At 42.2% G+C, this 13,240-nt stretch overlaps 2 protein-coding genes across 6 annotated transcripts in view; one reads left to right on the plus strand and one right to left on the minus strand.

Annotated features, from left to right (window-relative positions):
* Window positions 1-230: 230 nt before the first annotated feature.
* Window positions 231-5,906, minus strand: RAMAC (RNA guanine-7 methyltransferase activating subunit). 5 transcript variants are annotated; one of them, XM_075714262.1, is made up of 4 exons: window positions 5,889-5,906; window positions 4,905-5,128; window positions 3,992-4,166; window positions 231-2,381 (listed from the first exon to the last, which is right to left on the minus strand). In XM_075714262.1, the coding sequence occupies exons 3-4, from the start codon at window positions 4,156-4,158 to the stop codon at window positions 2,192-2,194; spliced, it is 357 nt and encodes a 118-aa protein (XP_075570377.1). In that variant the 5' UTR covers window positions 4,159-4,166; window positions 4,905-5,128; window positions 5,889-5,906; the 3' UTR covers window positions 231-2,191. The 5 variants fall into 5 exon arrangements, with proteins under 5 accessions (XP_075570377.1, XP_075570378.1, XP_075570376.1 ...); XM_075714263.1 differs by lacking the exon at window positions 4,905-5,128 and having other exon boundaries at window positions 5,889-5,894; XM_075714261.1 differs by lacking the exon at window positions 5,889-5,906 and having other exon boundaries at window positions 5,010-5,157.
* HOMER2 (homer scaffold protein 2) overlaps window positions 5,197-13,240 on the plus strand; it is a 79,772-nt gene continuing 71,728 nt past the window's right edge. Inside the window, 1 exon segment of the mRNA XM_075714108.1 lies at window positions 5,197-5,250. Within this exon segment, the coding sequence (XP_075570223.1) occupies window positions 5,197-5,250 (54 nt within the window).

Below are 13,240 nucleotides of genomic sequence, written 5' to 3' on the forward strand. Positions count from 1 at the left end.
TGAGATCATGAAATGTGTCATAACTAAGTCATAACTTCCACTTAGGCCATCCTAACCTATCTGCTTCTACAGTTTGGTCACAACGTTGTAGATTCTTTATTCACTAGCTGAAAGACACCAAAAATAACATAGTTATTGGGCTTGAGGAGGAGCAACAGATGAGACAGAATCCGTTCCTTTTGCCAGGTTTTATTTCAACGCGAGATGCTCCTCCAGATGGTAAGGAAGAACAACATCCTGGCACAGCCTGACTTCCATGGCATAGCTGGCAGCGTCGGGCTCCTTGCAGAAAGAGATGCACGCCCTTCTTGGAGGTGGGAGTCTGGGCTATCTGGCACTTTGCATGCGATTCTACATTGAAAGGGAATTCCACCATACCATCTTGCAGGCTCTCCATAGTGCACAGATAAGAACTTTGCATGACCTTATATCCCCCAGCGTAACAGCTCCGCCATGTTAATGAGGGTTACAAAGTGTGCACTTCATCCAGTAGACCTCCTTAAGGAAAAACAAACCTCTCGCTAAAAGATTTCTAAGGTTAATCAACTGAATTCAAGGCAAATACTTCAGGGAGTAGGATATTAAAAACTGTATCAGAGTTAACAATATTATATGAAAAGCAGAAAACAGAAATACTTGCCAGGTAGGTGGAGACACTTTTGTCATGGCTTTTGTGTCACAGACTATGTAAAAGCTACATACAGTGTGTGTTTCTAAGATCAGCAGTAAACACACTCTTTAGCTCTTAAAAGCTTCTTATGAGCTGGAAGACTGTGCCTTTGACTTCTATATTTATTCTTTGTTTTTAAATCAAGATGCGCTAATTTGCACTCCTTATCACGTAATGTCATGACTTGTACAACAGTCAGCATGGATGGTTCTGCGTTTCTGTAACAACAGCTGAAGAAAATGTCAAGTACAAAGAAATGCACTGCTCTCCTGATACAAATTAGCTTATCACATAAATGGTGCAATAGAGAACTTTGACCCTATTACAGTAGGATGTAAAGTAGTGGATTAACACACCAGACTTCTGATTAATCACAATGTGTCTCATCCTCTTGATTGTAGCTGAGTAGGCCATTCTTCTAACTTAAACCAACAGCTGTCCAGTATTAACACTTATCTGTTAGTACTGCTTCTTGTGCACCTGTCAGCCTAGATGACAGTGTTGCAATTCTGAATGTTTCAAAAGTAGGTTTCGGAAATATTCAGAAACGTCCTTACATTTGAACTATACTTTTATTGTGTGAATACTTAAAAAACCCACAGAACTTAAATTCTAACAACTGAGTAACACTCTGCACCGCTTATGCTATTTTCTCATGCAAAAAAAGTACAGAACAGTACTGATTATGGTTACTTTCTTCTAGAACATGCACAAAGTATTTCATACAAACTAATTACGATTATCATCAAATTTTACAGCTTTACTGAAATGGGAATTCCTAAATTTGTTATGCACATACCAAATTTATTTTAAGATGATACAAATTAATAAGTCTGATATCACTTCTCAGGTAAAACTTGTATATCACTGAACTACTACAATAAGAAAATACGTATTTAAACATTTAATTTTATTCCAACTTTTAGACCGTGTTTTAAGAGGAATATTGCAAATAAATTGAAGCTATTGAGTCAACAGACACTATGCCAACCCCATAGCCATAGAATATTTCTGTAATAGCATCTCTCCTCTCAGTTTTAAGGCATCTGAAAGTCAAACCAAACTGAGCTTTTCTCACTATCAAAAGCCGAACTAAGAAACTCTCTCCAGAGAAAGACGCAGTATGTCACTTTCAAAAAAGAACTATCTTAAGGCGATGTGCCACTACTACAGGCTGCACACAAACTGCAGCTAGCTGTTTTCCCCTGACCTGTTGTGTTTTCTAAAATGTAACAGAGAGAAATCTCAGTGATGGAAGAAAAGAAGTGTACTAGTATGTATTCAGACAGAAGAATAAGATAGAAATTTATTCTAAGATCTACAGACTCTAAACAAACTCTGTATAATATGCTTTTATTATTCATAAAAGGTATTCCCTTTTTCAATTCACACTACAGATAAACAGCAATGGACTGTAATACTGATTCTTCAGTTATCTATAAAACTGTGGAAAAATAAGAAAACTGAAGTCTAACTGCATTTGTTACATAGCATTGCTGGACTTTCAAACCGCGAGTACCATCAGTAGGGATGGTAACGAGGCCCTGGGTTGTAGGAGTTGTAGCCATATTGTCCGTAGTGGGAGGAGTACGATTGTCCTTGTCTGTGCTGCTGGTAGTTATTACCCCAACTTCTTTCTGGCCTCTGATTAGATCTATAGTCACCTTGCCAGTTGTATCTGTCCCCTCTAAAATATCTACCATCTTGAAACCTGCAATGAAAAGAAATGTCAAAGATTCACACAAATTGTGAGGTTTTAAAAGATGAATGATAATGAGCTCTTAAATCTTACCGTTTTCATGAAAACTGTCATGTAACTGTTCATACACTCAATTACTTATCTGTTTTTATGACACTGATGAAAACATATGTACAGTCACCTGAGATCATTCATTAATTTCTTACTACTACCCAACAGACTATTTGCTAAGCGATGGAAGGACAGTCTGTTCCCTAACACAAACTATTCACAGGCGTGAGGTGAACTGCTGGAACTTTGAAGAGACTCAAACAGACCATATATCTAAAAAACAACCACAAGATACGTCTGTAGCTGTATCAAAGCCAGGTTCAATCTAGTAGCTGCATGGTTGAAAGCTGTGCCAAAGCAGGCTGAAGTACAATTTAGCTACCTAACAGCAGAGTCCTGGAATTTGCATATTCCCTAAACCACACACTACCACTGCTTCATGGTCTCTTGTAGATTCCCATACTCAAGAGAGTGTATCTTATCAGTGGTTTTTACCCATTGTTCAGTCTAAATTTTAGCTTTTCAGTTGTATCTCGATTCCTATCAACACCTGAGCTGCCTGACAGTCATTTTCTTTGGGTATCTCAATGGTGTGGTATAGACAAACATTATTTACATGAGTGTAGATGTAAGAGTTCATTAGTTCAAAGAACCACAGACTTTTCTAAGAACATCTCCTTAAAGAATCACCTTTTTTTTAAAATCTGTAGAAACTGGTTCTGTGTTTAACTTAATGACAAGCTTCTAGGGTGAGAAAAAGTTAGAATGTTGTCCTCCTTTTCTTCAGATAAGGCACAAATCCTATTTAGATATTTAGCTAAGAAGTTTTCCCAGTTGTTAGTTGGACTGGAGTTTAACTACTTTATATTAAAGGCTGATGTTAGTATTACCAAACATACTATATGCTGTAATTGTTTTTCAGTCACACAGAAATCAGATGTTACTCTCCAGAATTCAGTAAAAAGCTGCAATTACATCTTGAAGAAATAATTCAAAATATTTTGCAGTAGGCAGGTAACATTGCACTTGCTAGACAGACTGGATGATGGATTTTACAGCCATTTCTCCTAGATAAAAGAAATACAGGCTAATCTAACAAAGTACAGCAAATATTTAGGTTACAAATGAAATGTTTTTCTGGGCAGATAGTAACAGATAATCACATTATTAGCCTGCTCCTTCGCACATTCTCCTGCCAGTTACTATCCAACAGAAGATAGGCTGCTTAGTTTTGCAGAACTCCCATCTTTCCGCCCTGGGAAAATGTTCCTGGCTAAGCAGTAACAAACCCCAGGGCAATGGGTTTGGTGGTTCCAGCTCATTCCTTACTAAAAAGCAAATTACTTAATACTTTTATACACAATGCAAAAACTTTGACTATCAATACAGAGAAAATGTAAAACCTCATTACTTTTCAGAGAAAACTGTTTCTCTTAAACATAGTTACCTATGAAGTAACAAGAAGGTACTTCTATTAACAGAACAGATTCCTATCTTTCTTCTGAAATAAATGATCATTTAACTATGGATTTGTAAAACTACCAAGATTAAAAAAAAAAAAAAATCAGTACCGATCTCTGTTCCTTTGGTTGCCACCAGATCTGTTTCTCCATTCTTCAACTATAGGAGGGGGATCTGCAGGGCGTTTTAGATATTCTTGGTACTCTTCATCATCTGATGTGAATCGATGAGCAAACATCTTTTCATAATTCAAGGGCATGTCAACCAAGGAAGTCATTCTGAAAACTTTAAACATGAAGACAATAAAAGTGGCTTTAGCAATGGGTGAAGACTCTTATTGTAATAGCTACCCAAATCCACTTAGGGCAAATGAAGGACAATGAAAAGTTACACTCAGATTAACACAGCAGTTGAGTTTTAGGCAGACAGCATAGATGACTGACTCTTAAGTCTTGATGATCTAAGACTGTAAATAACTCTCCTGAATAGGTTATCTCTGATGGAAAGCATTTCCAATTCCATGTGCAGTCTTTGGACATCTATACTGGATACGCAGACATGGATCTGTCTGAACACTGGGAGCGGTTTTAAGGGACTCCATCCACACAGTAGAAATTCAACTCCAATTAATATCTAATATAGTCAGCCATTACACAGCAGCATCTTTGAATCAATTTTGATAGACCTACATTAGATGAGCTGTGGTAGAAAGATATGGGACGTTTCTAAGGGTTAGTAATAGAAAACAGTATTTCTTCAGAATGTACTCTCAATCTACTCCTGATCATTTTTGACAGGAAAAACATTACTACAATCAACTTGAAAAGTTTGCTAAGGTAGAATATCATGCAAAACCTACAGATACACATAGCCAGCAAAGCAAAATAACCAGATTTATTCACAATAATTTATGTGTTAATAACTTGGTTCAGAGAAAGGACAGCACCTAAGAGGATGTTAAATTACCTCCTAACATGCCTCTCTCATGGGATTTGTGTTTAAGCGCTTAGTTTCCTTATTTACCTGGCTATATATGCAATTGCCGTTCAGATGTTGGTGCTATCTAGTATCGTCCATCAGTAAAAGTCTGGCCCTAATAGCAGCTGCTGAGAAAGGCTTTACACCTACTGTTTTAACAAGCCCTGGGTAATTTAGAGCATTAAAGGTCTTTGCCCCTAGACTTCCAGATTAAGCTCTTCTGCTGTCTCCTGAAGATGTGCAGGCAGGCCCAATATTCACCTTGCAAACTGGAGGGAGGGAAGGAAGGAGGAGACAGGTTTCTTCTGGACCCTGAGGGCTAAAATATATACCCTCAATGACCAAGCCCAATTCTACTCCCCACTGTACACATAAGCAGCTTGAGACCAGGGTAAGTGGAATGTTTATGAATACAGCACAGTAGTTTTTTCTGTAGACTGAACTCCCCTTTCATCAGCTTCAGAAAGTTCAGCACCTGGTGATCTCCAGAGCCCATCCGCAGCTTTCCCCCTTCCACCTTTACGCAGCGTAAATCTTTCTGAAGCAGGTGTAGGAATTATTCCTGCAGGATGCCCAGTGACTTCATCCTCCTTTTTTGCAAAGAGCTAACCTCGTTAGTTTTTACTGTGAGCTGTCTCCAAGGAACTTCGCTCCTCAGGGGCTATCTCAGTCGGGGCGGGGGTAACGCTGCCCTGGGGACCCACCGCATACCACTACAGCCTTCTCCAGCGAGCAGTGGGAGCTGCTCTCCTCACAATTAATAATTGTAGTATCAGTATTCATCCTGCGTGGGCCGGTAACAGGGGAGACCCGTCACCTTCCTCCGCCTAACGCCAAACGGAGCCCTCCTCCCCTCACGGCGGGTCGGGCCGGGGCCCTGTCCCCTCTCAGCGGGTGGGGGGGCCCCGCTGCAGCTCTGGCCGGAGCCCGCGGCGGGAAGAGCTGAGGCGAGCAGCGGGGCTCGGCTTCCCGCCATCCTCCTCCCTCACAGCCGCCCCCCGCCGCCATCGCCACCGCCGCCACCCTCACCCTGCGCCTCCAGCCGCCGCCGAACCGCCGCCGAAAGCCCTCCTCTTCCGGGCCGGGCCCCGCCGCTTCCCCCCGCCGCCGGGGCGGTGCCGCCTCAGGCCGGCGTCCCCTCAGCGGGCCCTGGGCCCGCTGAGGGGACGCCGGCCTGAGGCGGCACCGCCCCGGCGGCTCAGGGCGTCCCGTCGGGGTGGAAGGCTTGATCCCCCCCAAACTAGTTGTTGATACAAAGCACCTTGGCATATAAATAGCACTGAGATTTGTGGGGCGCTTTCCTTGGCTCCTCCACGGGTTTCAAGGAGGCGATACCTGAAATAGTTGGATTTTAACCCGCTGAAAAGGGGTAAAGCGAGCGTGGCGCCTGCAGCCGCCAGCCCTGTGGCTGTTGATACTGCCATTTAAGTGTGTATCAGGTATAAAAAAGCTTAGAGGGGTTGTTGGCTGCTGCGTGAGGAAAATAAGGTGACGTGAAGCCTTCTTGGCAGCTACGTAAACCAAAATAATTCTGGTTTGGTGTCTGCTTCAGCAACATACGCTCCCACCTGGTGCTGTAGATAGTGGTTAGTCCCGTCACCTTTAATATATGTGAAGTTAGTGAGCATCAAAACTTTTCCTACACGAGGTCCTGTGCACGTAAATAGCTAGAGGCAGGGCACTGTACCTCCCCTCCTGTACTTCGGCAACCCTGGGTGTTACTACTAATTTACAAAGTGCCACAGCAGCTACTAATCCCGAAGGATTTGCAAGATGGGGATGCAGTGTTGCCTGTCCCCTCCGAACGACTTGGTGGCATCACGGCCTGCCTGTAGCAGAAATGGTGTCGGTGTCCCTGTTCCCCTATTCGCCTTGTTTCCACAACGCTGGCATCTGCGCATTGCTGACTATTTTCCACAACTCCTAAGCCGATGATTTTTAAATGGTCTTTTGTGCTGTGTATAAAAAATGGATTTTTTTTGTAGGACCCGTTCAGAAAGCACCGTTTTTTTATAAGCTCTACTAGAGACTCTATTGCTCACAGGCGCTAGCAAGGCATCGAGGTTGATAATCAAGTACATCACTTGAAACAAAATACCCCAGCAACAGCAATAGCGGCATCCAATTCTCCAAAAATATTAGACCAGAATAAGCGCCCTTTGTTTGATATAAACAGCGATAATTACAGTCTGCTCTCCTGTGTGACCTATAGCAGGAGCATGTTGTCACTTGCAGAATAGAATGATGACCTCAATCCAAACAGCCCAATGCAGATATCTTAGCCTGGATAGCTAGTTCTAAGCCAAACAAATTGTCATTGAGGCTGAAAAATAATGTATTTTAGCTTAAGTTTTCCCCATATAATCCCTGTTCTACTGACTGCCCTTTTAAAATGGGCAGAAGTAAGTAGGATTTTATTTCTTCCCCAGACACGCTTCATTTTGACCACTGGATATTGCAGTTTCAGGTGTGTCTACAGAGGATTTCTTGCATAAAATTGATGAGATGGTCCTTAATAAAAGGGACATACTTCTTTTTTTTGAGGCTCAAGTCTGCTGTTTCATGGGCGACATTTTTCATTAAAGGACCAAACCTAATTTAATATTAAACTTTTAATTATAGGCTCAAGTAGACCATACATTTAAGCATGTACATAATCTAAGCATATATATAAGTTCTCTTGAAGGCATGGGCCCCTTGCAAACGCTGTGAGCAGTGTACTTCACAAATTACAGTTTTGCTAAGGTGCTCTCGTCAGCATATTCTGTGTAGAAAAATACTTGCAGGGTACAGCTAAATCAGAGTGGCACATAATTATATGTATCATGTATATTTATATATGATGCTTGTGCCTTGGATCTTTTTTCATGACGTCTTTATGCCTGCTATGGGTTATAGCATCAAGGAGGAGATCATGATCCAGGTGGCAATTTCCTAAGATTTCTCACAGATGTTATACTGAAGTTCAAACTGCATGTAAAAAAACCAAAGTGACAGGTGATTTTTAAAGGAATAAAGGCACTCAAAAATGAATATTGTCACCGAGTAGGACTTTCAACACCCACTAAATGCCTCACATAGCACATACCTACATAGTAGGTGCCCAAATACTTAAAAGGTCTAGCTCCAAGTGTTGTCAAGACTGAGGACTTGATAATCCACTCTTGCAATCTTTCTGCTCACTTCAAGGCTCTCCGGGTAATTAATGTATTGTTTTTGTACGAACACAATCTCATAATCAGCATCTCTGAAGTCGACTGTAGTGTGATAAAGCCTCAGAGGGTTTGCTTTTTTTTCCTGAGGATTTCATTATGTTGAATAACGTACTGTCAGATGAAGTCTTATCTTCTAAATTTTAAACTAAGAGTTGTTCCTTTTAGCCTGTCGGAAATTAATGGAGCTTTTGTAGACTGGATCTTCCTGACTGAACAAAGGAATATACACTAAAACTAGCAAAGTCTTGTTTGCCTTGAAACAATAGAAAATGACAGTTCTTTTTATAATTATTTAGTCTTGATAACTCTTACTGTTCTGTCACAAGACTTTGTATTTGATGTTTCACATAAATCCCCAGCTTCTGGACTCATTATACTCAACTTTCATTTGAAAATTAATTTCTAGTCCTTGTTATTATGGACACTTCTTGGGAAAAGAAGTAAGTCTGCTGTACAGGATAACCAGCCTGTACCAAGAAGCAAAAGGAAAACATTGTTCAAGTTTCATTTGTTTAAAATCTTATAATTTTTTGCAATTTTCTGTTTCTTTATGACTAGGTTCATTGCTTTATCTCAGCAGAGGTTGACAGCTGTGGCATTTTTAATGAAAAGTCAGCATGTATCTCGGTAGCAGGAGAAAAGGAGAACTACATTTTTTGTGCATTTCTGTATCTTTACACAGGAGGGATCCTTCAATGTTAATGTCTACCTTGAGAAATCAACTAAGGAATTAACATCCCTTATAATTGGGGCCTGTCTGATCAAGGGAATATTCGTCTATAAACGAATAAGCAGAGAAGCCTCTGTAGATTGTTATGGATCCTGCTGGGGTTTTTTAATAACAAAATAATATATCAGATAATATTTTAGTGAAAATTTATTTCTTTTCAAACCTCAGATTTTTTTCCCTAGCTTGCGGAATCTGCTCAGTGATTTCCTGTCAGCCAGTTTCCCTCTCCCCCCATTCTTTTTTCAGTCTCTCAGTTACAGTGTAACTGAAAGCCCGGTTTGTTTGTACAACGAAACCTGATTTCCCCAGACAATTTATTCTAGGAAATGGTGATGTCTGGCACTGCTAGAGAGAGCAAGACTTTGTGTTCTGGCTAACGGCAGGTACAAAGGGCATGCGTGGCAGCCTTCTTATTGATTACACACTAAAGGAAAGCTGTGTTTCTGTGGGCGCAAGAGGCTGTAAGACCACCAGAGGACATCTGATCAGCTAATGACTGCAAGATATTTGCTATTCATTGCATTGAGAGATAGGTAAGCAGAGATACTTTTTAGCCAATCTGCAGAAATATCCAGAGTTGTGCTCTTTCTCTAGGACCGCCTGTGCTCAGAAGATCACTTCTCATCACGGGGTGTTACTCCTTTGGCTGGAAAGGATTATTGCCTAGATGAAGCTCACTTAAATAACAAGAAAGACGGAGATATAGCAGCTGTTACTGACAAATGCCTCTGAAGCCCGTGCAGTTATTCTGTCAGATCCCTGCCTTGCCTTTGCCATTATATTGTACAATATCGCCGAGCATCAGAGTGTCTTTCACACACCTCCATATGGCATTGTAAAGTGAAGTCCATAAAGGAACAGACTGCGCTGTTTCTACCAACTTCACTAAACTTAATACAAGAAATGTTTTCTTCCTGTAACAATGACCTTTAAATGTTAACTGCCTAAAAAAAAACATTGTCCTTTTTTAAGAAGGGGAAAATGCAATTCCTGGTGCTTGATTGTGTTACAGAATAACCGCTGTGGTGCTGTGGGGCCCAATTCCTTTGCATTAAGCTTACAACAGTGTAACACTTGATTAGAAGGAATTTATTCCTAGTTTATGCCAGTATGAAAGAAGGCCTTTAATTTTCCTAAGAGCTATTTCTGTTATCAGTCTTTTAAAACTCACGGTCACATTAAATGATATTTCTAGCATATTGTTCTTAAAATTAGTGCAGAGGTGGTGTTATCTGACTGTCATTTATACATATCTATATACATATATACAAATTAAAAATCACTACATTCTAGCTGCCTTCTTTTATTTTCACCTTTTAAACTGACTAAGCCAGCTGTGCCCTTTGGGGTCTATAAGAATGAATCATTTTTATTATTTTTGCTCTCTTAGACAGTAATTACAGAGTAGTATGCTGTCTCTGTTTTTTAATATTATGGTGCCATTTTAATCCATGGCGCAACACCATTAACTTCAGCAGAGTTATACTAGAAATGAATTTGTCCCCAGGAGGCTTTTCTAAATGTTCAGTTCTTTCCTCATGATTACCCAGAGGAATGGAGAAGAAGAAGGCAAGACAGAGGGCCCTTTGATAGGAGGAATGTAGCTCAAAGCGAAGTCTTGTTTTTGCCATTCATGGTGCTCCATATGGTCCTCATTTGGGGTGGAGGTGGGTTAAACCCTGTGAGGCACACATGCTGTGGCTGAAGGGCAGGCAGAAGTTTTTACATAGCACATCTGGTGCACAGGTTATGCTCTTTCCCAGTCGTAGGTACTGTACAAATGGAAAAAAAAAAAAAGAAGAAAAAAAAGTGGGAGGAATATTCAGATACTGAAAGCGTACTTCTGTGGAACTGCTTGAAAGTCAGAAAACGGAGTAGCCAGACGCTAAGGTATCAAACTCATCATGATCGTCAGGCTGTCTAAACTCCAACTCAAATGCTTTTTAGATGTCAAGTAATGTATGAATCAGTGCTACCATGGATTGCCTATTGTTAAGATAGTTGCAAAATATAAAGGAGGTACTTGCAGAAGTTTCTAGGACTAGATTTTATTCATACTCAATTCTCTTTTATAGTTGGACATTTAATTTTACTTTGGGCTCGTTTCTCGTGTCCGTATCCAGTCTAAAACATTCAAATCTGCTGCAGTATGGAAACACCAACTTGTAAGTTAGATACAAATTAGTAGCACCTAGCTGAGTTTCGAAGGGGAATTCAGAGAATTTCCTCTTTGCTGTCAGGGAGCAGGGAGGGACGGGGAGGTGACAGCACAGCCGGAGGGGTAGGGGGCCCATCCCAGAGCCCCCGAGCAGGGCTGGCCAGGGAGAGCAGCCGAGAGCTCGGAGGGCCAGACAAGTTCATGGGGACAAGACAAGTCCAAGGCAAGTCAGAAATCCAGTCCCTGGGTCACTGCCCAGATTAACAGGCTCCACGGCCAGGCACAGCACGGCCGCAGCACAGCTGGATCGGAAGCCCGGCACAGCCTCAGCAGCGCTGGGCAGGGACCGAGGGCCCAGGGCTGAGCTTACACGTGAGCCCCTGTGCCCGGGGCAGGGGTGTGGGGGAGGCCCCGGGGGGGCTGGCTGTGGCAATTAAGGCCTGTCAGTGCATTCAGGGCCCTGATGTGCACATCTGGTAACAATTTCTGTTATGTTTAAATCAGAAACTCGGATCCTTGCAAAACCTAGGATCTAGCAGAAGGAAGTGGTTATGCCTTTTTAGCAAACGTCTAGCGTTTCTCCTGGGCTGGATAGTTTATGCAGTTTGCATGTTGCACGCCAATCAGTTGCCTCGGATACAAAGTCAAATATTCAACCTCTAAAGAGGATACCTAGGTCTCCCATTTTACTCCCGGGGTCTCCCTCCTCTGCATGGTGACATTTCCCAGGCACCGGAGCATTGCCCTGAGGCTCCTTGTGTGGGACTCCCATGCCCTCTCTGAGGCCCAGGTTTGAAATCTGCCCTTGCCCCCAGCCCTGCAGATAGATGTGCAATGAGGCTCCGCTCACGCCTGTCCTCCTGCTTCAGTGTGTCAAAGCCACTGCAGATGTGTAAGCACATGTTCAGGTTCTGCTAAAGGCAATGAAGTGCAAGAGTATTTCAGTGTTTTGTTCTCTCTGAAGGCTCAGGTCAGTGGAACTGGTCTAAGTAATGCTCCCTCCATCAGGTACTAAACATGGCTCTCCCCACATGGCTTTACCAAGAAGCTGTTAGCACTAACAGCTAGTTAGGAATTTTTCTCCCTTCTTTCTCTTCTCTTTGCATATAAGGAGAGTTCTTGAATGTTCTCTGCAGTTCCTCTTAAGTTTAAGGGCCATTAGAGAAAGCAAGGGCTGAAGTATAGGCCAACTTAATACTACTTCAAGTTTGGAGTGTCTTCTTAATCTGAAGTAATTTTTTTAAAATTGTAAAGCAGAATTTTCCAGAGATACCAATCTGTGTTGAGACCACACTGTGTTAACATGAAATAAGGCATAAGTGAATTAGCTGAGCTGCAGAGAAGCCTGCAGGATTTTGCAAAGCTGGACTGAGCAGTCTGCTCCTTGGTCTGACATTGCCTCGCTACTGCCGTGCACTCCCCTGTGCATCCCTGTGTTGTCCCTTGCCCTACACAAAATCTGGAAACTCTTTGGGCAGAGGCTATCTTTTCATTTTATGTTTGTGCTGTGCTGGGGCTGGTCCTTGTCTGGGGGTCTAGGTCACCACTACTCCTAGCAGTAATAACTCTCCCTCCTGTTCCTAAATTAGGACTGGAGATCATTCTTTCCAGTAGACAAGGGTTCCTAATCTTTCAGGAGATTATGCTGTTGCTGCCACCCCTCTGCATCCCCTCCTGCCCTCCCCGAGACCTCTGCCTCAGACATTGAGGCACAGCGTCCTTGCCTGTCCCAGCGCTGCTGTAATTCCTTCTCCATCTTTGCCCCGGACTCCTGCAGCAGTTTCCGTTCCTGGAACCTTTCCACAGTGCCACTGTTCCCGTGGCCCTGCTCACTCTCCCAGATTCAGGTCTCTCTTCACACCTTTCTTGAGTAGTGGCTGTTTCTTTCCCACCCCTGCACTGCCTGCGGAAGCCATGCTGTGGAGGCAACCAGCTGCTTAGCGTGCTAGTGCTCAGCTCAACACTGCTTTCTAATGTCGGTTGCGAACCAGTGCAGAAGAACATGCTGACTACTCAACAGGCTAAACTTAAACAAAATAGAGAGATGTTATCTTGGAAAATGCAAAGTTCTGATGGAGCCTCTGATGGAGGCTCGTTAGAAACAAGCTCAGAAAATCTCACTCAGAAATGAAAACCACACAGTAATTTTTGGTGATATGTTGAGTGTGATTGTTTCATATTATGCTATAGCTGCTCATTTTAAGAATAATACACAGTTATTTTCTTGGTCTTAAATGCTGGTGTGGGGGTACCACAAACTTCCCGAGTAAAAACTTTA

The sequence above is a fragment of the Pelecanus crispus genome, chromosome 7 (assembly GCF_030463565.1).
Source record: "Pelecanus crispus isolate bPelCri1 chromosome 7, bPelCri1.pri, whole genome shotgun sequence".
Lineage (NCBI taxonomy): Eukaryota > Metazoa > Chordata > Aves > Pelecaniformes > Pelecanidae > Pelecanus > Pelecanus crispus.

Excerpts from the sequence above, each read along its gene's own strand:
- RAMAC (XM_009480061.2), bottom strand. The coding sequence starts at position 4,176 with ATGTTTAAAGTTTTCAGAATGACTTCCTTGGTTGACATGCCCTTGAAT. Across the intron at positions 2,382-3,991 it reads AACCAAAGGAACAGAGATCG|GTTTCAAGATGGTAGATATT; the intron begins GTACTGATTTTT and ends TTTTCATTGCAG.